Below are 27,038 nucleotides of genomic sequence, written 5' to 3'. Positions count from 1 at the left end.
CCATCATGTCTTGATTTACCTAGAACTAAATATTATCAGAAAGCATCCAAATTCCTATCCTGGTGATCCTTCCTACCCTGCAGCAAAGAATTCTGATAGATTTTCGGCCCAGGATAGCAACGTGATGCATGCTGGGAGGCTCTCAGCATTTCATTAAACTCCAATCATGCAGTGAAAGCGATGAACCGGATGAGTCGGAGCTGCAACATCAACGTGTGTCACCCTAACCCTTGATAAAGTCCACACCGATACGCGATTTCTACGAAACGACCCTCTGACAAAAAGCAACGACATTCTGACGTGGGCAAAAACAAACGCAGCCTTCTGATATCTAGAAACACCTGTAGATTATGTGTCGCGCCACCCAGACCCTGTTAATGTTTAGTCCCTGATAAAACAATAGAGCTATGGGGGAACATGAAGCTGGACTCTGCTTGTTTATCCAGTGACCCAGCTCAGGCCCGGGGTTAGGGTAACATACTGGGAGCCACACAGAACTTGTATACATGACAATATTATGCTTTGGCGTGCAGAGATTCCTTGCGATTTGCAAAATACACAAGTTCTGTACACCATATGATGGCCCACGTTTGTTTTACATTCATATGACCTCATGAAATGAATTATTGGTGCTGTGGATTCTGGATCAGGGGTTCTTTAATCAGCTGTATCGTCCTGCCGCTAACAATCCCCGCTTTGCACAGACCGTCATTCACTCACCGCTCACGATCACGCAACACAAACCAGATTAAAGCGCCGATGTAATCCCTGGAGTTCAGCATGAATGTTATCGTCACCTGAATCTGTTTTGAACTGCTGCTGCAGGTTCATCAGGGAAAATCTTCCATAACCCCGGAATTTCACAGTGAATGGATTTTCTCATTCAGCAAGTCAAGGTACATCTGTTACAGCTGAATGCTTCGCAAACAGCCGAGCGAGTGTGCGTCTGAGCGCGTGTGTGCGTGCGTGTGTGTGTGTGTGTGTGTGTGTGTGTGTGTGTGTGTGTGTGTGTGTGTGTGTGTGTGTGTGTGTGTGTGTGTGTGTGTGTGTGTGTACACTTAGGTCTGTATACTGTAGCTTCAGCAGCAGACGTCCAAACCGGCAAGGATTAAAGATCTAAACGATTCCTCGCTACGTTCACATTTGACGTCTTTTAAAGCAGCCTCCATTAATGGAATAGTCCATGTCTGCGAAATTAAAACGTTTGATTGTTGTTGATTTGATTTCAATTAAAACCATCGAAATGACAAAGACGACCGAGACGACTCGGTGTCTTTGAAGCACAGCGGTGTGAGCAGATATGGTAAGCAGAGAAGATCGGTCTACACGTATTGGACACTATATGTATGTATGTATGATGATCCACCTCAGCGTAAAGTCAAGACCTGGTCCCTGTAGTCAGACTTATGCTCTTTAAATAACGGATCTGTTATTAAACCAACGCCTCATTACAAGTTATGCTCTTTGAGCAATGTGGATTCAACTTTGCAGGTGAAGCAATAAGACAATAACACAGAAACGATACACATGCTAGCGACACACACACACACACACACACACACACACACACACACACACACACACACACACACACACACACACGCAGTGTCTCATGTGAATCTTTGGTTTCTGTCTCTCTAAGCTGTGGAGATCTTGGAGACTAACAGGCTGAACTCTTTGCCATCTAGCTCAAAGGTGACAGATAAAGCCAGGGCCCAGATGACGAGCAGACGACAGAGCAGCTTCTGATCAGGCTGATAGTAATGTCTCTCTCTCTCTCTCTCTCTCTCTCTCTCTCTCTCTCTCTCTCTCTCTCTCACAAAATGTCGTCAAGTTAAGTTTTTGCAGTGGAGCACCTTACATATGACATTACTTAATAATAAATGAATAATGCATCTTTATTTCTTTTCATTTATGGTCTATCTGCTGCAGTATTGTATATTACTCATGTATTAAAACAGAGACAGTCTTACCAAAGAGAAAGCTACGTGGGAAATTGCCGTTTACCTGATAATTCGGATGATGCAGGAAATAATCCGGACATCCGGCCACAGCCATGTTTTGTGCTTCTCAGCTCTTTTGTACAATTTGCCTGGTCGGATCAGTGTCGATACAAGACGGACAGAGCAGAACCTGCAGAGGGAGAAGAGCAGACAAATGGAGGGTTAGTGGAAAACTACAAACGGAAGAAGGGAAAGGGGTAAGAAGGTCCAAAGGGAGGAAGGAAAAAGGATGAAGAGGAGGAAAGGAAGACGCAGTCTAGGTTCTGAGGAGACCCACAGTAAACATCTCTCTACATTAGTACTGATGCACCCTCCTGTTCTGATTTGTAACGGACACGTCCGAAAAAAAAAATGCTTTGCAATATGAACAAATCTTTAGTAAATGGACCAATGAAAATGACCTTCTCGGTAACTAGACTTGCACCAGTGACATGTAGGGTAAAGGTCATGCACTGGAGCCAAGATGAACCACAATGGCTGCTATTTGGATGATAAAAGAGCTCATTCAACTTTGTACTACGATTGCAGCACAGCGCTGGAGTAAATAGAAGTGCGCTGTACAGAAGTCCTACACCTGATGCAAGTCTATAATGGACGCATGTCTTCGTGGACACGGCTGCGCTCGAAGCTGCACCTCGGGGGACTTTAGAGGCCTTCTATTGTCCTCCTCGGGTCAAAACAACCACGACCTCAACAGCATGGACGTCAGTCTGTTTGAACTTCTTAAAGCGGGCATCCTATTGACCTCTTGGCACCGAGGCCACTGAACAAACACCTGTAAACACCGCCCCCAAAAATAGCCTGCAGGCACCTCCCCGGGTCTGAAGTTAGCAGCCGCAGTATATTTTGGAGCCGAGCAGCTCGGACTCACAACTGTGATGGTCTGTTATGCAGCAGTTCATGACCCCGCCTTGGTATTTTAAAAATAGGGCCGGCCATTTTATAGACAGCTAATATTATCTCCTGTTTGAATTAGCGGTTTGCGACGCCGCACAGTGTGTGTGTGTGTGTGTGTGTGTATACGCGTGTACATTTCTGCCTGTACATGTGCTCCTGCGTGTTTACATGTACCGTATGTGCGTTGGTGTGTAAAGCCTCTATTTTTAGGAGTTGTCAGGGTCTTTGAGAAGCTCTATTTGCATTCCCTAGAGTTGTGTACGTGTGCCGCCTCCGACCGACTGGTCGGTGGTCAATGATAGGACCGCTGTGTCCCCAGCAGAGTCCACTACCACGCTGCATGCTGGACCTACCGCTGAACTGCACGGTACCCGTCTCCTGACAATCCTGTCAAATCACCAAACTATTCAAAATATTGTTCATCGTCTCGGCAAGAAATGTGCTTTATTTATGCTGCCGTTTACCGTCTGTAACGAGATGAATGTCGTACTGAAAAAAACGTGTCAGCTGATGAGATGAATAAATCACAATTCATCAGAGCGCTCCCTTTCCATTTCTTTTTTCAATAACTAAAAAGTGTTTTAAACCTCCAAAATCTGGCTTGCTAATAATGCCCAGACTATGAATGCATTCTAAACAAAGAGCCTGGCACCGCGATCACTGGGGCCGCTGAAAGGGCTTGCTTGTAATGAGTGTGTGTGTGTGTGTGTGTGTGTGTGTGTGTGTGTGTGTGTGTGTGTGTGTGTGTGTGTGTTATTATGTCAGCCCATGTGTGTGGCCTGGCATGCAAGGACAGCTCGCCCATTTACGCATTATTTACAGACACACAGTTTACAACAAAAACAAAACAAATTAACATCAGCCTAAGCAGTCCCTCATTAGGCTCCACACACTGGCCGACCACAGTAGCCGAGGCTGAGGTGTGTGTGTGTGTGTGTGTGTGTGTGTGTGTGTGTGTGTGTGTGTGTGTGTGTGTGTGTGTGTATTACATTTCAGGAGTCAGGAGGTTGTGTAAGACGGACTTCAACTCAATACCGTAACATTTAAACAAACTGGTTGTGCCTCGCCGAAGCTCAAATCCTTATCAAAACTGCCGCAGGATTAATAGCGTTACATTAAATAATACCGAGTTAAAGGCATGGCGTCACCTGTGCGTGCTAAAACACGGGAAAAAGCTCAGGCGTTCCACGTAGCATTAAAATACCTTGGAACCCCCGAGTATCAAAGCGCTCATACGTGACTCTTGGTGACTGATATATTAACCAAACACACACGCACCTATGCTTAATTGCTCCCCTGACACAATCAAAGCCATTCCAGTGCAGGGATTAGACCCTCTCAGGGTCCTTTGATTCGATTCCTTCCACTCGAACAGTGGACTGAAACCTCACCATCCCTGACCCTGACGGTGTCTCCGCGGTAGAAAAGGGGGTGGGGGGGGGCGTTGGGGTTGGGCGGCTGTACCCAGCGGTGACGTGACTGCGTCTGGATTAATTACAGTGATTTTTGCTCAAACTTGCATGAGGGAGACTGTTAGCTGCTGGACTTCAAACGCGATAATGGCCGTCATGCATCAGAAATCCTTTCCAGAACTATCGTGGGTGAGACTTCGCAGCCGATACACAACCCTCTACTGGAGGTGTTCTGCACCTGGTGGAGTGGGACATGTTTAGTGGGCAGCTGATCTCATTGTAAAATGTCTCTGGACATGTCCCGGTGGGGCCAGCATGCTCGGCCAGCCTCGGGGTTAAATGTGCAGATGTACTCGCTCGCATCTCATTAAAAGGTCCAGCTTTAACATCCCAGGGTGATAAGCCCTGCAGAGAAGCCAAAAGGCGAGGCCTAGGATCACCAGAACCCTGGGCTATTTAAAGTAAAGCCTAATTGAAACGGTAGAAACATTTCCCTGAAGAGTTCTCCTCGTTTACATGGTGGTGGTGGTGGATCAGTGGCTGACCAGCTCACCGGACCAAAGATGGATGTTAAGAGGACTTTAGAGGACTGAGGGACCGTGCCTCTGCCTGCGACCAATACCAACAGGGTCAATACGGGACACCACGCAAATGTTCCGATCCAGAAGGGGGTGAAAGTAAAAACAGACTTTCAGACGCACGTTTGCAACAATATGTTTTCTCTGCAAATGATGAAATATACAATTAGAAATGCGTATATCAAAACCTCATTATGGTTTTAAATAGACTTATTTATTCAGGCCACAGCTTCCACACGCATTAAATAACAGGTTATTAGGTTTTTCCCTTCCACAAGCCTTTCCAAGGAGTCCAATAAAAATGCCTAGAGTGGAAAATGGAAATATTAAACTTTTAACCTCACATGCTGTATGTAGGCCAACCCTGAGACAAACGAGTGTCTTGTGAGCTGAGCAAACATAAGTTGTAAACTAAGGAGTCAGTTTGATTTCTCTTTTTTTTTTTGGTCTGCCTGCTGGTCTGGTTTTCCTGTCTTAAAGGTCTGTCTGCCCGTCTGCCTGTCTGCCTGTCTGCCTGTCTGCCTGTCTGCCTGTCTGCCTGCCTCTGTACATTTCTGTGAGGCGTTCTCTCCGCTGCGTATTTTCCCGTCCTTTTCCTTACTTGGGAAAACATTCCAAATAGTTGGGGTTATTTATAGCGGGGCATCCAGAAACGTACCGTTGCATAAACTTGTGCAGTGTTCAAGTGAGCAAGATGTTAAAAGAGCTCTGTTAAAGCTCCCGAAAGCATATCTTTTTTTTAACATTTGGATAAAATCAAATACAGGCCATGTGGCTTAAGTATTAAAGAACCGTGTGTAAATTCACGACAGCCATTCTGCTGTTTGATTGAACCAAGGCAGTGTCACTTTGGAACAATGGAAACACGGTATTACAGTGTCTGTATCCTGTAACTTGTCGGAACATAATTGTTTAAATTCAACCCAACAGGCCTTCACATGCACAGCCTGCTATGTTACTGTAAGTATGCATGGAGGGTATTACTAGCAGAAGCATTTAAAGCCCTCACTGATGTGACCTTACTGACAGGGATACTGGTGCCATGTGTCTCCAGTCTGGGCCTTCGAGCAAAAATAGCACAGGTCAGAGTGATGAGGCATTCACTGCCACATCAGACAATTCAGGGGGCAGTTTGTTTAATAAAACATATCAGATCTGTACATTTAACACCCCCCCCCCCCCCCCCCCCCACCACCACAGCATCAGCATCTCATCCCAATCAACTTGACTTCGGCTGATTGGCATGGACACAGCTTAACACGGGGCCGTTCAGCTCGGCTCAGTCATCTCTGGAATGCAGGGAGCACATTCTTTCCATATAGGCCGCTCGGTGAAAAAAAAAAAACCCAAAAAAAACGTGCAACATAGTGAACCCCGACCTCGCGAAATGGATTGATTTGTGGGCCAGCCAGGGATAGTGTGGATGGTGTTGAAAGAAAGGCGAGGACCATATGGCAGAATGTGTGTGTGTGTGTGTGTGTGTGTAACGTAAACGCAACACACACTGATTGTAAGCCTTTTACTTAGGTATCATGAGGTCAGGAGGGCACCTTTTTATGCTTCTCGGGGTCAGCCTGTGTCACGGAACAAAGCGTTTTATCTCCCACACCCTGGGGTAGAGGTCTGCACAGGTCTGTTTTTACTATCTCGCACCCAACTGCTTGCCTGCAGGATTTCAGACCATTGCGGCCCGCTCATGCAGATGCACCATCCCACCGGCTCCTGCGGGCAGTCCGCTCCCTCCCCGATCGCTCTCTGATCACTTGTGTTCTATTGAAAATCACGGAACAGCTGTGGAAACCGTAGAAGACTTTTTTTATTTATGAGAAAAGCTAGCAGGTGCTCAGCTTGTTATTGAGCTATGTTGAACATATGTTGAAGTCCTGATCAGTAAAAGTGAAAATGTCTAGCTTCTATGGTAGTTTCTGTAATTTCCTTGAGGCACATGATTTCCTGGAAGGTTGTATTTATGGCTTAGTGGAAGACGGTGCATTTATAAACAAGGTTAGGCCTATTAATAAACAGGCGCCCATATTTTCACGTATGAAATTTCATCCTGTGATAATGATGCTGACTTCACAAGAATGAATATGTCCTCGGCTGTGTTTGTGTTGGGTCCTGTGCTATCTGTGGAATCCCACTGCAGCTCGGGGGCATCGCTGAGACGGAAAGTGCAGCTGAAACGAGCTTGACATCACTCTGGATCAAATGGAAGTGTCAAAGGGCCCCGGAGAAAGAGAGCCACTGTTACACTCACAGGGAGCTGAGAGAGCACAAGCATGTGCGTTCTAGTATCTGCGAGTACACAATGTAATGCTACGTGCTCGGTTCAAACAATAGACTGGCACTACATTCAACTCCATTTGTTACATGTTTTTAAGTATCCATTGTTTGATTCTTTCTGTGTGTTTACAGGAGTACAAATGTGTCATACCGGGTCCCAAGTCTATATTTTGAATTCCTATCAGAACTCTTCTTATCAAGTTTTGTCCTCAAAACAGATAAAGTCATTATTGTAGGTGATAAGTCGTTAACGATAGCCTTAGTACTGCGTTTATCTCATTACTAGATGTGATTGGCTTCTGTCAGAGTGGACAGAAACCCACTCACTGTTCTAACCCTCCACCTGGTTCTGGCTTATGGCTTTGAAATAGAACATTTAATAGTCTTTCCACAGAACCCTCTTTTATCGGACCATTACCTAATAACTTTGGAATTCTTAATACCGGAGTATACGCCATTGGGCGAAAGTTTCTACACTAAACGTCTATCTGATAGTGCTGTAGCTAAATTCAAAGAAGCAATTAAATCTGCATTTAATTCAATATCATGCCTCAATGTAACAGAGGACTGCTAACTGGAGTCCGTCCCAGACAGTTTATCTTGTCGATAGTGCTACAGGCTCACTGCGAATGGCACTAGACTCTATTGCCCCTCTAACAAAGAAGATAATAAAACAAAGGAAGTTCACTCCATGGTATAACCCTCAAACCTGCGAAGTAATGCTAACATCGGGAAAACTTGAAAGGATATGTTGTTCCACCAATTTGGAAGAATCGCGGTTAGTCCGGCGAGATAGTCCGGCGAGATAGTCTGGCGAGAGCCGTGTATTCCTATAGACCTTAATCGTACTTCAACTAATCTCTAACCTTCCCTTCCTCTCTAAGATCTGAGAAAGCGGTCACAAATCAAAGTTTATTTAAGGAACTTCAGCCAGGAGTTAGATTGCATCATAGCACAGAGACAGCACTGGTGAAAATTACAAATGACCTCCTAATTGCTTTAGACAAAGGACTTGTCTCTGTGCTTGTCTTGTTAGACCTTAGTGCTGCATTAACACCACTGATCATCACATCTTTGTACAGGGACTAGAACATTTGACAATCACAAGTTTCTGGTCTTGGACCAATTTCATTCACCTTATCTATGCTTCCATTAAGCAATAGTATTCGAAAAACAACACAAACTTTCAATGTTATGCAGATGATACCCAATTATATCTATCGAGCCAGATGAAACCAACCAGCTCACTAAACTGCAAGCATGCCTTAAAGACATAAAAACCTGGATGGCCTGCAACTTCCTGATGTTAAACTCAGACAAAACTGAAGTTATTCTACTAGGCCCAGAACACCGCCCAAATACGTCTACTAAATCTCTCCAGTTGATACAGAATGCTGCGGCACGTGTTCTAACAAAAACTAAGAAAAACAATCCTATTACTCCTCTCCTCGCACTGGCTCCCTGTAAAATCAAGAATTGAATATAAAATCCTACTCCTCAGCTACAAAGCCCTAATTGGCCAGGCACCATCATATCTTAAAGAACTCATTGTACCCTATTAAGAGAGCTGCACTACCAGAATACAGGGTTACTTGTAGTTCCTAGAGTCTCAAAAAGTAGGAGGAGAGCCAGAGCCTTCAGTTATCAAGCTCCTCTTCTGTGGAACCAGCTTCCAGTTTCATTAGTGAGGCTGGCTCAGGTTTATAGTTAGGGCTGGCTCAGGTCTATAGTTAGGGCTGGCTCAGGTCTATAGTTAGGGCCGGCTCAGGTTTATAGTTAGGACTGGCTCAGGTTTAGAGATAGGGCTGGCTCAGGTTCATAGTTTGGGCTGGCTCAGGTTTATAGTTAGGGCTGGTTCAGGTCTATAGTTAGGGCTGGCTCAGGTTTAGAGATAGGGCTGGTTCAGGTCTATAGTTAGGGCTGGCTCAGGTTTATAGTTAGGGCTGGTTCAGGTCTATAGTTAGGACTGGCTCAGATTTAGAGATAGGGCTGGCTCAGGTTTAGAGATAGGGCTGGCTCAGGTTTAGAGATAGGGCTGGCTCAGGTTTAGAGATAGGGCTGGTTTAGGTCTATAGTTAGGGCTGGCTCAGGTTTAGAGATAGGGCTGGCTCAGGTTTAGAGTTAGGGCTGGCTCAGGTTTAGAGTTAGGGCTGGCTCAGGTTTGCCTTGAACTAGCCTCAAGATATGCTACTATAGGCCTAGACGGCTTGGGGACACTGAGCACCTCTTCTCTGTCTCTGTCTAAATTAATTCATGCCCCATTAATGCACATTAATAACTTTGCTTCTTCCCTGAAGTCTTTGTGCTTCCTCACCTTGCAGGTTTCCATGGATTGTGGCTATACCTTTCCCTGACACCCACTGCTAGTACTATTAATAATATTAGTCACATTTCTATTACTATTCCTGCTACCATTAATGCTTTTATTATCATTATTCTATTACAACCATGCTGCTGTTATTGCTAGTAGTCGTAATTTACCCTTTTTCTGCTTACTACTCTCATTATATGAATCATTTATATCACATGCATTGAATTATGTTGTTCATTCTGTACACATGACATCTACTGCACAATGGGCTACACAAAATAAAGTAAATTGAACTACTTGAGGAAGAGGAAACCGATTAAAAAGGTCCTATAATCTCAACGGACCAATCACAGGTGAAATGAGTCGTGAGGGATGATACAGGGTAGCCAGGGTGACGGAACAAAGCAATACGTGTCACGGTTCATCGTCTTATACTAGGTCTTATATTTAAAGCTGCTCACATCAACATTTTTATGTTAACAATTCACCCAAGACACACTCGCAAAACCCACCCACGCCTCCCTTCCCCCTGATTCCCACTGTAAACCCACGCTTCACTGTAACGCATCAGCCACCTCCCTCTCCTCCAAACCCTTGCCCAGCCCAGCCCCAGCCCCAGCCCCAGCCCAGCCCAGCCCTCCCCGATTCCACCCCTACCCTCATCCTGCACCGCTCCAGTCCAGAACATAAACAGCGTCTTAATTCAAGACATGGCACAGATCCAACTCGGTGTCTGGGGACTTGTGGAGAGCCCATTGAAGTGAATGTACTGACCGTAACCCAACCCCGAGAGAGGGGAGGTCAATTATTCTACTGTATATGTTTAAACTAGCCAGACGCCCTACGTGAGAATATTTAGCCCGACGCTGTGAGTTATCAAAACTTCCTATGGTGAGGCGACCTATAGAAATGTGCCGTTGTGAGACGGGGCGCGCTGTGAGAGCCGCCTGCTCTACTGTATTGTTGGGCCGGCGTTTCGCAGCAGCCTTTAGCTCTGTAGGCGACCCTTAAACTAGACGACTGACTAATCATTTAGAACTTTTGAGCATTAAAATAGTTTAGTCAAGTCAATAGATTAAACCAAAGAACACACATTTCAAAGTCACTGTAGGCACTGCATGGCATTACCAACAAACACTGACCACTGATTAAAACTTTTGGAATTCCATGTAAGTCTTCAAATTACAAATAAGTCTAATTATGAGCGCCTCAAATGAGGTTGTCAGAGTATGAGTATGAGTGTGTGTGTGTGTGTGTGTGTGTGTGTGTTTCCACTGAAGACAGGAGAAAGAGTCGAACAGAGCATCTCTGTCTCCTGTTTTAATCAGCAGATTAGATGGTAGTCACTCCTCACTGGATGTGCTTGTTGCACATGTTGATTAGTCATTAATTGGCAGCTTTCATTATTTGAGGGCAGCAGCGTAAAGCGGGGCTATAAGAGAGGGCCTGATGTCATGCCGGTGGAGGCTGAATAGCACCAGTCTATGAGAGAAAGGCCTTTTGGAAACGTGGACAGTGCCTAATTGGATGAGGATTTCATTGGGCTGCTTGGGAGCACTGGTCTTATGCAATGGCATAGATGAATGGACGGGGCTTGGGACCAATTGTGCTTGTGCACAAGTTGGCTGTAATGGTGGCCCCCAGAGGGCTGCGCTAGACGGATTTGCCTTCTCATGACGCCATCTTTACTACACCTGTCGGTAGCACATATTCTCTTCCAATGACCGACGCTGTAAAACACAAAGAACTGCTGCAGCAAACCTCCTTTTAGTGAAGAACGGAGAGCGTTGTTGTGGCATGACGTCATCGCCATCGGCGACAAAAAGGAAACCCAAATGAAACCGACCTCGTCGGTAAAACATTTAACTGGTATCAGAACAGAGCCGGAGGTTCTATGTGACCCCTCGAAGAGAAAGGGGAACAGGATTTATTTGGCTTACTTACTCTAAGGAATGCTAACAAACTTGGCTAGCTGAAAATCATATTAAAAAGGGCTTAACGAAAGTCCTGTTCCTAAGTACCTAAGTACACCGGTCTAAGTCCTGATCGCTTCTAAGTCTGGGTATAATACTAGAAAACCAGAGGGCAATTATGTACAACAAAATACATGCATACATGGTCAGAAGTGCTGTATCTGGAGCGTGAGAGGGAATCCGAATTAGGTTCAGGACAGTGCTAGAACTCAAGAACAGAAACATGCCTGTGTTGTCGCTATGGGAATTATTTCTGGAAGGGGGGGGGGGCTTTTTGTTTTTTAACAGTACGGTACATCGACCAAAGCCAACAAACCATGGCTTGTTTTGATTTGGCGTTGCAGATTCCAGCTGGTGAGGAGCGACGGGCAGACACACAGGTGAACTACGGGACGACAGATACGTAGAGATAGAGGAGTCAGAACACAAGAGCAACGGGTTTTTGCCGGGACCCACTTCAATGACGAACCATCGCGACCCAAATCACAATAGTCTTCATACATCCATCATGAGGATGATCATTTTACTGCCGTTTCCTCGTCACCTGATGTCATCTTGAAGAGATAAACCAGCCACTTCTAAGAGACATACGTTTATATTAATGATTACGTTTTATGCATGCGTTATTAAAAAACACACACACACACACACACACACACACACACACACACACACACACACACACACACACACACACACACACACACACACACACACACACACACACACACACACACACACACACACACCTGTAATACCTTAAAAATGGGACATTCGTCATGCTTTTCATTTCCTGTCATCGGTGAAACAAACCCTAGCCTTCCTTGTAGCCTTGTTAGGCTACAGTTAGAACAATACGAATGTTCAGGCTCCCTCGTGTGGCTCGAATGTGTACTGCAGATATAAATGTTAAATTAAAGAAGAAATTCTGCCGTTTTATTTGGCAAACCAAATAACATCTCCCGTGTCTTTGGGAGCGACGGGCGTTAATGAGACGACTTCGTCTGGCACATCGCCGCGCTCCTCCACGCCACGCTACCTCCACCCGAGCATGTGGTCCCTCAGGCGTTCGGTTACCTACAGAATGAAGGCAACATTCCCGCCTCTCACGCAGGCTTGGGTTTCAGCCACATTTGGACCAACACCAGACAGTGAGAAACCCAACCCACTGTACACTTTGGTGGTTTGACAAGCGAGCATTGCATCACCTTCGGTCACAAGTGAAAGCGGGGAGAATCGGGTCTGTGTAGATCCGTGTTTACAGTACAGGGGGGGGGGAGGATGAATAATAATACAACAAAGTCTTCCTCCAGCAAGGGTTTCACTTCTTAGAAATGACTCCTTACGAAGCAGGACATGATTACTCAGCAGTTACACTTGAGATACCAGAGAACATAAAACATTAATTGGCCTGTGATGTCAACAATAAGCGGTCACATGAGTCTTCATAGTGAAATAAAAAGCATGTTGCAGCACGCTTTAAGGCCAAGTATGCGGCAGGCCAAACATCTGAGCAGAGGAGAGAGAGAGAGGAGTATTTCTCAAAATGAAAGCTGTTTATGCAACAATACAAACTCAACCTTTAGCCAAAGTACAGACAGCGGTCCCTGACTTTGTGACCGCTGACAGCCAGCTGAGCGTTTTGGTACAGATGGTGAAGTGGCTCTGCTCTCCAGCCGGAGTCGTGTCGACTGACGTGAACTGCGCTGCGGTCCCCCGGCAGGCTTGGGTTAATGGTGTCATGACATCAGGGAGGGGGTATTAACGGCGTATAAGCCTAGACTAACTACTGCTGAATGACTGCCGGCTGACGCAAGACCCAATGGAATGCCGCCTGGAGCACGACCACGAGCTCTTATACCGCCGGTACCAGCTGAAAGGACACCTCTGCCACTTCAGCCCACAGACGGGCAGCTGACGCTATAAGGGCCACCAAGAAAAAGTGCTTACGTTGAGAAAAAAAAAAAAAAAAAGAGGCTCAGGTTTTTTTGGGTTGTGCAACAAATCTCAGGAGCGATCGCTGCCAAGCACACAGTGTCTCAATCGAAAAACGCCGCAGCAGCAGCAGACTTTCTCGAAAGACAAAACAGACAGGCCTGAATCCTCGAGCGAGTTGAGTATAGCTCATCCTAAGTATAATTACGTGCAATAAGTGCAGTCAGCAGCCGTTTGGCAGCCTGCAGTCTCGCAGAGTTCATGCCCCGTCATGCCTGTGCTTACTGAGCATGGACTTGAAATAGCAGGACTGGCGCTGAGAGAGAGAGAAAGAGAGAGAGAGAGAGAGAGAGAGAGAGAGAGAGAGAGAGAGAGAGAGAGAGAGAGAGAGAGAGAGAGAGAGAGAGAGAGAGAGAAGCCGCAGCAGAGAGCGGTTGCCATGTGACCACAACATAATCAAATGAAAGAAAACTGGAAATAATTGGGGAAAAGAGGGATCCTCTTCGGCTATAAATGGGGGAGAGTGTCGGAAAAAATTGCACGCTCGAAAAGACACGACTGTGGCGCGTTTCAGACTCAAGCCACTCCGTCTATATAACCACACTGTCAGAGGTTAAGGCGCGGGGAGGACCGCGCTTGTGCGCAGTAAAGTGCTCCAGTGTTTGCCGCCTACTTGAGTGGCACATCAGCGGTCGGCCAGATTGTGTGTTTCGCTTCAGCGGCTCTAGTAAAGTTGCTCAGCGAGCTCCTTCATCGTGAAACGTCTGCCGGGGTTACGCTGAAGACACACTGAAGACGCACTGATACATCAGGGTTTTTAATAAACCAATAGCAAGACATGGGTCCAGCTTGGTCTTCGCTCTGCCTGTGGAGCTGACAAACTAAAATTTAGTGTAACCCCAAATTTTTTTAAACTCAGAGAGACCGTTATCCCGAGACCCCCGGCAACTTTATCCCCTGAAAATGCGCCCTGACGGAGCAGATTCTGGATGCATCGCCACATAAAACCTCACCGCCGTGCATCAGTCCCTACACGGACGGTCCCAGCGAGAGCCCCGATCTGCATCGTGAACGCACAAGGGCAACATCGATAGCTCCCAGAATAATACATTGTGTTGCTTATGCAACTTTCAGCCAATGAAGAGATTGATTTGGAAGGGTGCCTGAATGACAGGGCCGATTAGAGCGCGCATCTACGAGCTCCTCTGTCAAAACCGTTACGCGTGACGTTAGATTAGATGACGGTCGCTCTCCTCCGCGCACGCCTTCAATTAATGTTGCATCGTTGACTTGGAATGAAGTTGTTGCACATATCAGGACCACAGAACAGGAGAGCGGTGCACTGAGCTCTGTGTTGGGGCCAAAGCTGAATCTAGTGAAAGGCTCTAAGGTGAATCAGCATCACGGAGTTCAATGTGAGAAGACTTGAAGTCACGTATTGATTCAGGTCTGTGCACTGATGACGCTTCTTACAGTCCGCTCGGTAATTAAACACGTTTTTCTGTGAGTGTCTCCAAAAGTGATTCAACTTAACAATTCCTCACTTTAGTGGGGGCCCCCTGGAACCCACCCAAGGATCCCCTGGGGGGCCCCGGAGCCCACTTTGGGAACCACTGCAGTAAGGCTGCATGGGTATTCCTGGGAAAACGCCGCCCCCCCCCCAAAAAAAAAACAAATGCTGCGGGATAAGGCGATAAAATGGGAGGGGGGGGCAACGCGGGGATCTGGAGTCCTACTGGACATAAAGGAGGCTACGGGCCAATGCAGACTGCTGTTACGCAATCGTCAACAAGGCAGACGGTACCCAAATATTGTTCCTCAAGAGACACTCGTCACCGTAAAGGTGCAGAAACGTGCACGTGATTCTGAAGCATCGGTACGCGTTACCGACCCCGGAAACAGTGTACGGTGGAAAGCGTCCCACCAGCAGGAACACGGTGACGTGAACACAGCCCGATCTGATGGATCAACTTGTTTTCAAAGTCCAATGACAGGACGGGGGTTTCACGTCTTACAGGGGGGACAGCGTAGACCCGGGTCCCCGCTAAGGCGGTTGCGCGCAGTGCCACTAGTGCCGCGCACGTGTGTTCCGACCCGCAACAAAAAAAAAAAAACCAGTGCGTGTCATCACAACAGCGCGTTCAAACTTTTTTTTGTATTACACGCGCTCACTGCCCACTCTCAGCGGACTTTTTTATAACCCCCCCCCACACACACACACACACACACACACACACACACACACACAACAATGAGCATAAGAACAGCGTCTTCATCCGGTAACATGCACTCACCTAACGGCCAGATCAGTTGAGGCAGCCTGCGACCCCGCGGAGAGGAACGCGGAGGGGCGGTCAGCGGATGAGGGGGGGGACACTCAGGCGGCGTTGGACCAGACCGCGGTGGTCAACATTCCCGGACTGGACAGACGCACAGCGGCAAGAAGAGGAGGAGACGAGGACTGTGGCCGCGAGGACTGCAGGCAGCTCATCTCATGCTGCCGGGGAGGATACACACACAGACACACGCGCGCGCATGTACGCAGACGCACGTAGGCGCACACACACACGCTTACACGCTTGCAAACAACCCCCCCCCCCCCCCCCCCTTGATAGTAGACCACGCCCACAAGTGAGGGGTGATTAATGCGGCGTTCACGTCTCGTGGGAATAACGGCGTTGTTTCGGAGGGGAGCGCTGTCTTCACGGGCGTTTTGAGTTGAGCACACGCCGTTTACGACACCCGTAACGGCTGCACCTTTACGGTGAAACACAGCGAATGAGAGAGGGCGTCGCACCGTGAACGCACGCACGAGATGTTTTTAAGTCGTGTGTTCAAATTGTTGAGTTGTTTTGACAAACTCTATGGTTTTTGGTGTACTTTTCTCGTACACCAAGTTGTTGCAATCCCCTCCTCTGCATGGAGAATACATCTGAAGTCAGGTGTTACAAATGTAAAGTTAGGTGTTAAAAGAATCTGATGTGTAGATGTAGTTACACCGAGAAGTCCTGTCTGCCTTTGTTCGTTTTATGAACACCCTTTAATTAAAAAGTGCATCAAATAACTCAATCAGCTCTTAACGGCTCTGACACGAGTACTATAACATTTATATTGCTGGATTTCATACCTCAGTTTCCCACACAGCAGATCTAAGGGACGGGAAACTTAAATATACTTAATAGTAAGCAGTTAAACCCGTTGGACATTGATTTAGGGGATCCCACATAACATGAGCTCGACTTTGGTTTAAATTACCTTGTTAAATTAAAACTGTCATTTTCATTTTACCTTTACTTTACTGAAGAAGGACATACGTGACATGAAAGTAAGATGGGAGATATAATGCGTATTGTTTCCTTAAAACGGGAGTGTTGGATGTTCAGTGTAGATCTGCATACATACTGTACACACCGCTGTTTAATGAGGACCATGTGAATACATATGACTCAAACAAAGTTAGAACAATGAATGAACTGTCAATGTTTTCATAAATACATGTATATGTTAGCTGGCTGTAAGGGGCAAATGTTCCCGTATTTCTATGTCAGTGTTACAGATTATTATGATGACCAAGGTGGTCACATGTGGAGAATGACGTACGACACACCATGAGACTAAAGTTAGGCTCAACGCTCCACTTCTAACTAAAAGTCCTGCTCTGACAAGCGCAATCACGCAACACAACACTTGTAGCTGTGAGGTATGTCCATTGCACAACTGGGGGGGGGGGGTCAAACCTCACTGCACCAGAGTTACCTTCCTGGCACTGTTGTGTTTTGATCCTTCTTAGCCTTGTGAGGACATTGCACAAGACCTTCGGATGTTTATATATGACCGACGGCAACAGGTGGAAATCCAGCTCCTGTGTGGTTTTTTTTGCAGTTTAAGTCTGCTAACTATAGTAGAAAACATATGAAAGGAACAGTTAGGAGGAGTGACACGCACCTGAAGGCGATGACTTGACTTGAAGCCCACTGGCACTGTCAGATGAAGCTCTGCCTCGGGCTGCAGTCACACCGGTGATGAGCCGCCGTTCCCCTTCATTTCTCATGCGTGTGATATTTTCAGACTTAGCTTTAAGTGATGAGAACGCACCGCGGGAGTCTCCGGTGCCAAAGGTCATCATATGTGTGTATGAGTCTGGATCAGGACAACAGGGGGCTCACACTGTGTCCCCTCACACACACACACACACACACACACACACACACACACACACACACACACACACACACACACATTATCATGTCACTCATATTCAGGGTGCCACCGTGCGACAAAGCATTCTTCTTGCGAGACATGGCGAGGAGACATCAGATAAACACACATTATGTTGATTCGGCCTCATCAGACATTCAGCATGGCACAGGGCCTTTTGTTGGAATTGATTGATCAGATACGTGGTAGACTAGCCAACATCTGAAAACAAAGTCAACACAAACCCCCGCTGATGGTCGGTGTCTCCGAGTCCATCACTCACAGGTCGGCCGGTCGAGACTTAACAAAGCTGTGTAATATAAGCCGAGGCGGTGGGGGGGAACAGCTTTCTCTAAAGTGGCCTGCCTTTGGCCAAAGAAAAATGTGAAACCGTTACGCCAACAAACTAACCAATAATGTTGGTGAAGGCGTAACCAAAGCCAAGCCTAAATTGAATCATTTCTGTCCTACGATGCGGTGCGATCTTCTGGTAATCCTCGATCCAGATGTTGTTTACGTTGCCGGTATGGTTAGAATGGTTTGGAACTGTAACACACAGGCACAAGCTCAGACACACGCACACACACACTGCCGAACTAAAATATCACTCACACCCACCCACACACAGAGACATCCACCCACACACACATATACACATATACACACACGCCCTTCAGAGATTTGTTACGCAGATTAGAACGACTGCAGAGTGAGCGAAGGTGCCTGTGGTCCTGCAGGAGTTCACAGCTCACAGCCAAGATGGTCCTCACACACACACACACCGACTTACTCCACTGCTGGAGCTCACTTAACCTCCCTGGAAGCCATTCAATTGCAGTAATTCACATTTTATCTGGTCAAAAGAAGACAGTTGTTTAAAGATAGACCTCAGACCTCACACACATGCCAGCCAGTGAGATGATTTAACCAAACAGACTAATGTCAAGACATCTGACATTTCTCCACCTATGTTCGTATATCTGCACTATTTGCATCATTCAGTTGCTTCTGGAGGGGCACAATGACTAGTTGGTTTTGTTTTTTTTGGGGGGGGGGGGGGGGGGGGGGGGATCAGGAATGCAGGTTTGGTTGAAGTTCTGCAAGAGTCATTTCATGTGACCACACAGTGATGAGTCAGGGTCATGAGCTGCTGCCTGGAATAGTAGCTCTTCTGTGGTGTGGCAAAGAGAGAGAGAGAGAGAGAGAGAGAGAGAGAGAGAGAGAGAGAGAGAGAGAGAGAGAGAGAGAGAGAGAGAGAGAGAGGTTGCGATATAATTCATGAAGGACAGCAGGATGACCACAGTCTGCATCCGCAGTGCCTGGGAATGACACACAAGGTTCACCTCTAACGACCGTCCAGCTGCTACTTGAGAGGGAAAGAACATACAAATCCTTCTCATACAGAATGGAATGACAGTTTTCACTCGATTGCAAAATTGTTTATTGAATCAAAAAATGAAGGTAGGCAAAAACGTGCAACCTTCCGAAAAAACCAATGTGCACTTGAAACTTAAAAAGCAGCAGCTTATAAAAGGTTCCCGCTACCAGTGAAATGTCTCTCTATCAAAGATTCACTCACACCTTTCTTTAGTGTACAAAATATACAACACTACAACGAGCTGTAGGCTACTGTGTGTAGATGAAACCATCCAGTAGAAGTAAAGCAGTCCCAACAACAGCAGCTCTTTAGGTTTTTACTCTCATGTTAAAACATAAACGTATGTTTGAGCTTTGAAACTGAGCATGAATTAACATTAATCTCTATGAAACGAAGACTTCAACTGCCTTTACTCCGGTTTATCTCACTGAATATGGACGCTCTAGGTGTTTCTTCATCCACAGTGAATCCATTTAATGGTCTATACTACATACTGTAAACTTCACCTACAGCGGAAAACACTCGCCCAAATCAAAGCCATAGAGAACCTAAAGTACGGCTTTCCTACGACCGCTGCTTCGCATTACAAACCGTCACACACCAGCAGTGACTTGATTACATACAAGTGGTGTCTTTGCTCATGACACCCACCATTGATAGACGTCAATAACAGTGCTGCAAACATGTTGAGACGTCAAGGAAAGGCAAGGTTTCATCTTAGCGACATCAAAGGCACGGTCAGTCCCGTCGCTAGCGTACGAGTTTAAACAGCAGCACGGAGGTGAGGAGCGAGAACAGCAGCATGTTGAGCTGAGTCAGTCACCGCCATCGCACTCCTCCTCAGAGCCAAGAAGTGTAGAAGTTGGCATCTGGATCAAATACACTTTTACACAATATATAAATCAAACACGGTGAATCTATCCAAGTGTACTTAAGTTTTCAGTAATCGTAATTTGTCGAACAAATATTAAGTAGTTCAAATCTGGAACGATCATCAGATCCGACTTATTGCACCCCCTATAGAATTTTTTTACAGCAAACATAATATACATAACACTGAGCGAGCGACAGTATGAGGCATCCATAACTTAAGTGTGGTAAAAAATAAAACAAGATTAGAACTAACAACAAAGACGTGAAAGCAGCATAAACCATTTCAATTTGCTTTCATTGGCACACGGTTTGTACAACGTTCCAGTTCAAACTACTGAATTCAAATACAGATGGCACGATTCAGGGACAGCAGTTATGTTATGAAGATGGACATGAACTAGCGGAGAGATCTGACAATATGAGTGGAATTACCTGCGAACCTTTCACCTGTGACGCCTCTATCAGACAGACGTTAGAGAGCAACACACAGTATTTAAATCATTCCTCTGTTATGCTGAATTCTTTGAGCATTAGTGCATCGCTTTAAGTGCAGGGCGCCGACCGGTAGTACGTTTAGTTTAACCTAGATGGTATGTAGAAATGACTCTTTATTCTTATATTATTTATCACAATTTGTGTCACGCATCATATAATATAAAGTTCCCCAAATAGCATTCGCTCCAAAACACAGAGAAGAGAATGTGGAATGGGCCGATGGCGATTCTGATCGTCGTCCTTCCCCTGCTACTGCCGAGGGAGCGCCGAGGAGGTTGCTTGGATTGTTCCCAGTCTGCCGTTCACTTGGACTGTCGTTGTGGGCGCAGCGACCTAGTTAAAAGAGACACAACATGTCATGTTTGTAATTCCCCCACTTTGGCAATGACAGGGGGGGGGTAATAGATCCCGGCAAGCTGGAACGAATACATCAGGTTCTGTGGTTTTGTGGCGTCTAACCGGATAAAGAATAAATTGGCTAAACTTGCACTCGAGTGAATGGTTTGCCTCATCGAAGCTGAGCGATGTGGTCAGAACTTGTGTGATTACGTTCCTCATTTTTCTCCTCCTGACACTCTTCATTCTTTTGCCGTTGTTCCCGTCTGATTTAAACGTTTCTGTCGACTCGAATATTTGCTCGACTGCCGACCTGAAATTGAGCTTCATCTCCTTGGAGATGTTCACGCGGCGGTGCGGTGTGGCTGTCGGACGACATCTGCGGACGTGTTTCAATCCGCGATTCATTTACAGGAGAGCTTTTGTTCTGCCAACCACTTCTTCCAACATCTCCCTCCTTCTCTTCTTTAACAAGAGTCTCTCTGGGGGGAAATTATGCCATCTTGTGCAAGATATTCATCCCTTGCTGTGCTAATGCTACATTTTGATTAGCTTAGGCGGTTTTGTTTTGTTTTGTTCATTGTTCCCTCTTCTGCAGACAGATAGAGATTTGGGAACCAGTAGCCTCTAATGTCGTAACTCTATACCCTCAGAATAGAACAGTACTAATGCAGAATAGATAAAGGATGTTGGAGAGTTCTGCGACAACTTCCACTCAGTGGTGTAAGTAAATGCTGTAATATTCCTGTATTTGTACCTTTTTTAGCCTCTCAGAAGCAGATCCAGAGCGAATGGCCTCCAGCATAGCCTCCCTGGCCAAGGCAGGGTTCGCGGGGCTGTTAGCACCTGGATGTGCCACAGTGCTAGGCTTAGCCTGGGGCAAGACAGGGGGTGGAGGTGGAGGTGCAACAATGGCTGGTGGTGGTGGTGGGGTAAAGACAGGAGGAGAAGTGCCAGTGAACGAGGGAGGAGGAGGAGGAGGGGGGCCTGCAGCTCTCTCAGAGGTCACCTTCCTGAACTTCACCAGCTCGTCAGCCGCCTCAGATTTGGTCTGCGGGACACGAAGAAGTGAGACGATGGTAACTCCAGACACACAAACACAGACGGGAGCTGTCACATCTAAACTCACACGCCAGGGCATCAACGTCAACCTCTGACACACACACACACACACACACACACACACACACAGACTTTTTACTCTAAGTTTTCTGTTCTGCTCTTTCTGCATTTTTGCCGTCTTTTCAAATTCATACTTTTGAGTTTGTCGTTTATTTTAGTAACTCCGCTGCACATAATTATCCAATTTTCTTTATTCAATCACTTTTTTTTTTCTGGATGCATTTCTGACTCTGATTTAGTCACGCAGCATTCCAGAGATTCCACCTCCTGGCGAGGAGCCTCCAGAATAGAACTGCAGATGTTTCAGCTCCAGCAGCACGTTTCCATTCTGCATGGACTGTTACATGACAGCGAGCCACAGCTCCCCGTCCACACGGACAGACGGAAGTAAGACACTCGGCTCATGCATGTTCCTGTGAGCTGCTAACGAGCTAACAATACAGAACAAAGAGTTTAGCGTTCGCATTTTCTAATGAACACACTTCCTATTCTCAATGTAAATGCAATAACCACACAAAAAGTTTATTTTCTTTTAAGCACAGGAAGACTACACACACACAGCCACTAGTGTGTAGCCTCACTAGCGGCTGTGTGAGGCTGCACTCAACGCTTATTTTACCTTCCTCAGCCTTCCGGAGCTGCTCTGGGCTCTGATGGCAGCCAGAAGAGCAGACCTCTCGTCCTCCTCCTCAACATAAGAGGATTTCTTCATGCTGCTGAGACCAGAAGTGGTGATCTAATAATGAAATAAACAGAGGAAAATCAATACGCCGTTACCTTTCCTGTCTTGTTAAGAATATCCATTACTGGCAGATGGGTAAATGATACCCCATCGTTTTCCTCCAGTTGGGATTCTAATGACACTCTCGCTATCGCCGACACATCCATCCATCCATCCCTACACTGCGCTACGTTCATCTCACCTTCCTGAGCCTGTCTCTGCCTCCGCCTGTCTGGATTGCCTCCATCAGGCTGCCGTGGAGGGACGTGTCTTTCTCCACGGATCTAGAGATCACCGGTCTGAACTTTTGAACCGGCCCGAACAAGGTGACCGGCGGAGGAGGCCCGGGGGCCACACCTGTGTCTGACACGGTGACAGAAGGTTGTGTCGGGTGGCTGGCTGCCTTGGTCGCGTCGCTCGTGTTCTGAAGATGAAGACGTGGAGTATTGAGTACATTGTAATTCACAGTGACAACTTCTAATAACAGGTTTTACTCACACTCGTCCGGCTTTGGGATACAGTCTCGGGAGCTGTGGGTGGTTTGGCAGATGAGTGCGGAGGACTGCTTTGTGCAGGGCTGGGGCTTCTGAGTCGAACTTGTTTAACATCAGCGCCGTCATTACTGGCGGTCGTGTTGTTTTGGGCGGGGCCGCCGGACCGAACGTGCTTATTCACGGCTGTTTCTGTTTCCAGCGTATTAGAGCTTCCTTTGGCGGATCCGATACAACTTCCAAATCTTCCCCTGGCCGATCTCACTTCTCCAAAGTCCCTCTGGATGTCTGAAACATGCTCCGGGTAGCTCGTAGACCTCTTAGGATAAGGCGGGTTGGATTTAGAAGCCGAGTCATTCTCCTTATCGTCTGACAAAGACGACCGGGACGGTTGCTGCGGATTCACCGTTATGGACCGACCCGATCTCTGGAAACCGACAGCCTGTGATTTCAAGGAAGCAGAGGAGTCATGTACATTGGGGATAGAGTTGGGTTTAGCGGAGGGGTGCGTTTGGTGCTTTGGGGTGTATCTAGTGATGGCAGACGCCACGTATTGGCTCGAGGTTCGCCTGGACAGTTTGAGAAAGGACAGGTCTTTTTTCTGGTCCGGAAGGAAAGGAGGGGGAAGGGCAGGTTTATTACTTGGCTGTTGAAGGTTTTTGGACACTGAGATCTTGCTCTCGCCCTCTACCCGCTCTTCTTTTCTCACTGGTTCTTTGACCACCTCTTTAGGCTGGGCTCTCTCTGCGCGTTTAGAGAATGAATTCTGCCTCATCTTCAGGTCCTCGGCACTACTGCTTTTCAAAGCTGTAACTGCGACTGCAGTGGGAGTACTCTTCAGGCCGTCTGCGCTCTCTTTAGCCTTATCAATGAGGTCTTTGCTGTGGGGCACAGAACTTTCTTGTCTCTCATTTGAGCTCCAGAAAGCTTTGGCTTTTCCGAGAAGAGGAGACCCCTCACTGGAATTAATTCCAGACTCTGATGAACCACCGACTCTGCTCCACGAGGTACCCCCTTTCACCATGTTTCCTTGATCGTCAATCTTAATGGCACCGACAGTTAATTTGACAGCTGGCTCTCCCGCGGCAGCATGCGTGACACCGGGTTTGGGAGGGACCACAGTGAAGGTTTTCATACCGAAGCGGGATGTGACGTTGCGGGTGATTTTACCGTGTGTAGTATTTGAGTTGTTTTGGTAAGCTCTGTGCGTCTCTTCATCTCTCTCCGCAGACACTGATCTCTGAATGCTCGGTGGAAGAACGGATTTCTTCTCTTGGAAGGATGGAGCGGTACTTTTCACAGGATCAGGGTTGATCTCGGCACGCTTGCTGTGTTTCACTGCCGGTGGTGGTCTCTGCTCCTTCACACTGTTGGTGTCAGTGGTGCTCGTCTCTTTCATTTTTGTTCCCAGCATCTTTTTTTCCTTTTTGTCGGCCATAGACTTGTTCTCCAGGGACTTCCTGTGCTGTCCCGGTTGAGACGGCTGCTTAGCTCTTGCACTGCTGCTTTTATTGCTGTCAGCAGCGGTACAAGCATTGTTGTTTTGGTTCTGTGGCTCCACACTGGACTTGTGACAGAAGCCTGTGATAAGATGGGGTAAGAAAACGTCAAATCAAAATATAAATACAATACATAACTGTTGCCTGAATAAAGGCACAACATGTCAACAGCACGTTGCCATATTTTTCATCGTTACCCTTTCTGCCAGCTGGCTCCATCCTGGTTAGTGGCTTCGTCTCGTGTTCTTCAACGTGACGTTCATAGTCCTCCAGAACTTCATCTATGGCTGTGACCGGCACATCCATGTCCACTACGGACACCGGCACCTCATTGCTACCTGTTGACACGGTGTAGGGGGTGTCCCTCGATGACACTACATCTATGTGATCTGGAAAAGGAGTTAATACATTAATACTTTGGACACATTTTTATTTTTAGGAAGATTACCATGGCTATTACTTATCAAAATTTGGAGTTTGGAATAGTCACTTGTCGGCATTGTGGAGTACAGTCAAGTCAAACTGCATGTATGTGACAAACGGTCACAGTGTACATTGACTGCCAGGACACCTCCGTGAAAATAAATGATGAATCCAGTTGAAGAATTTGGGTGGACTGTTGCTTCTGCCGTTGACCCTCACTCACCTGCAAGGTCCGCTTCAAACTCAGCCAGAGTCTGGTGGAGCTGGGCTGTGAGCTCGGGGTCGTCTTCATAGCCGTCTGTTAGCCTGCCTGACTTTGCCTGTGGGCTGACGTCATTGTGTCTGAGGATGGCACACCAACACATGTGTCACAAACACATCTGCACACATAATACTTATTAACAATTCGTATTAGTAGAAGAAAGTAAATAAATGTGAGTTTTACATATTATTTGCTTGTTCAAAGTTGTATTTATTTTAGAGCCAGTTGGCTTCGAAACACGTAGCTGTAAAGATATTATTACCACAGTTTGAACTTCCTTCACTCGTTTCGAGGGTTCAGCAGAGCAGTCTCATGACTTACTGGCATATTAGCTATAACAAATTGCAACAAGAAGTCCAAACCAAATAGAAGAGACTTTGGATCGGTCCTCTTTTCCTCAACGATTCTGAGAAATAGTGGGTTATAGTGCTTTCCTGGAAGACCGGGGAGCCAGCAGCGTCAGGCCAGGCCGTGGATTCACAGAGTTTCTCTGAGGAACCAATCCAGGATCCCCGGTCTGGGCGTATTACCATACACATTTCACAACAACTAGAAGGTGAAAAGTGATCTGGGGCAGGATTCATTTTCCACAAAAGCCTTTGAATGAGGGCCTAGATCCATAACTATGAAAGCCCGGCGGTTGAGGGCGCCAGCTTTGACTGCAAATCAAATATAACACATGGCGGGGTTTACGACTACTGGCACAGTAAAAGACTGTAGAAAGACTTCCAACGTCAGCTGAAATAGTGGCGGTTTACTCCTCAGATGAAAATACAGGTGCAAGACTCAACTTGATCGGCAAATGTAAGAATCTAACCGATCATTTGTTTTTGCGGGTATTATTTATTGGTGGTTCGGATGGCTCAAATCAACAGCAAGGTGACTGGCACACGGACAATATATGCTTCCCTTCCAGGAAACCAGGATTTATTCACGTGAACTTAGAAATATGAGGTGACAGCAACGGGAAAGATGAATACGTCTCACCATCTTAAATGAGGCTCAAAATATCACAAATTGGATGAATACAGATTTACATGATGTGCTCGTCAACGTCGTTCTACTTTCCTTCCTCCCTCCTGCTAACCCCTACTTCCTCGTGACTTCCTCTCTACCTGTGTCTTGATCCCCAGGTGGCACATCCCTCGTCGCTGTCACTGGAATTGTCCCGCACCGGTCCCAACGATCTCCCTCCTCTGCTGCTTCCGTCCAGAGACAAGCTCCCATCTGGGGATGTGGGCTGGGTGTCCGACGGAGAGCTGACCACGCCCGAGTCCTCTGCCTCCACCATGCCTTCAGAGGCAGCGTAACCCTGGTCGGGCAGGCTGCTGCCAGCGCTGGTGCTGCTGCCCAGAGACACCGTCTCCTCCTCGGGGGTTTCGGTCTCCGGTTTCCGGCTACTGGCTGCGGAGCTTTGCATGGAGTGGAGCCAAGCTGGGAGAGGATAGAGATAAATGGGCTGTTATGTCGGTACAAAAAACATTAAGGCCTCATTTCTATTTCTCAAAGCCACAAACCTTAAAGACTCAGAAAAACAGCACAACAAATCACGAGGACGTTTGTTTGGAAAGAAGCGCAGGATGCAGAGCGAGCAAGAAGTGCAGGAGATGGAAGAAAACCGAGGAAGTATTTACGTTAGTTTCAACATTCATTCTGACACCACACACACACACACACAAACCAGAAAACACAGGCCAAATATACAAACACTAGCCCAGAGCACAACCACCTGTGGCTTGATAAAACAACTTTAATGACGTGTGGGCGGACTTACTGTAAACAAACCCTTTTAATTAGATTTGTACAGTACTGTTTTAGGCTCCAGTGAAAGATAGCATTGCTTCATACC

The 27,038-nt window shown here is 46.7% G+C and overlaps 2 protein-coding genes across 8 annotated transcripts in view; both read right to left on the bottom strand.

The window, feature by feature from the left end:
• grb10b (growth factor receptor-bound protein 10b) overlaps positions 1-15,838 on the bottom strand; it is a 54,226-nt gene extending 38,388 nt beyond the window's left edge. Inside the window, exons 1-2 of the mRNA XM_068735072.1 lie at positions 15,687-15,838; positions 2,008-2,133 (exon numbers count right to left, since the gene is read on the bottom strand). Of these exons, the coding sequence (XP_068591173.1) occupies positions 2,008-2,058 (51 nt within the window). The 5' untranslated portion in view covers positions 2,059-2,133; positions 15,687-15,838. The remainder of the gene's footprint in view (positions 1-2,007; positions 2,134-15,686) is intronic.
• Positions 15,839-19,013: 3,175 nt separating this feature from the next.
• cobl (cordon-bleu WH2 repeat protein) overlaps positions 19,014-27,038 on the bottom strand; it is a 45,117-nt gene continuing 37,092 nt past the window's right edge. For all 7 annotated transcript variants that reach the window (XM_068735520.1, XM_068735524.1, XM_068735525.1 and 4 more), the window contains 8 exons: positions 26,305-26,623; positions 25,151-25,269; positions 24,702-24,893; positions 23,013-24,586; positions 22,717-22,938; positions 22,413-22,529; positions 21,429-21,722; positions 19,014-20,668 (listed from right to left, as the gene is read on the bottom strand). In XM_068735520.1, the coding sequence (XP_068591621.1) occupies positions 20,585-20,668; positions 21,429-21,722; positions 22,413-22,529; positions 22,717-22,938; positions 23,013-24,586; positions 24,702-24,893; positions 25,151-25,269; positions 26,305-26,623 (2,921 nt within the window). In that variant the 3' untranslated portion in view covers positions 19,014-20,584. The remainder of the gene's footprint in view (positions 20,669-21,428; positions 21,723-22,412; positions 22,530-22,716; positions 22,939-23,012; positions 24,587-24,701; positions 24,894-25,150; positions 25,270-26,304; positions 26,624-27,038) is intronic.

This window comes from Cebidichthys violaceus, unplaced genomic scaffold, assembly GCF_023349555.1.
Source record: "Cebidichthys violaceus isolate CVI_PGR_0920_01 unplaced genomic scaffold, fCebVio1.0.p SCAF_7, whole genome shotgun sequence".
In the NCBI taxonomy this organism is placed as follows: domain Eukaryota; kingdom Metazoa; phylum Chordata; class Actinopteri; order Perciformes; family Stichaeidae; genus Cebidichthys; species Cebidichthys violaceus.
Note: the sequence above shows the minus strand (reverse complement) of the source record. Positions and strands in the feature narration are given on the sequence as shown.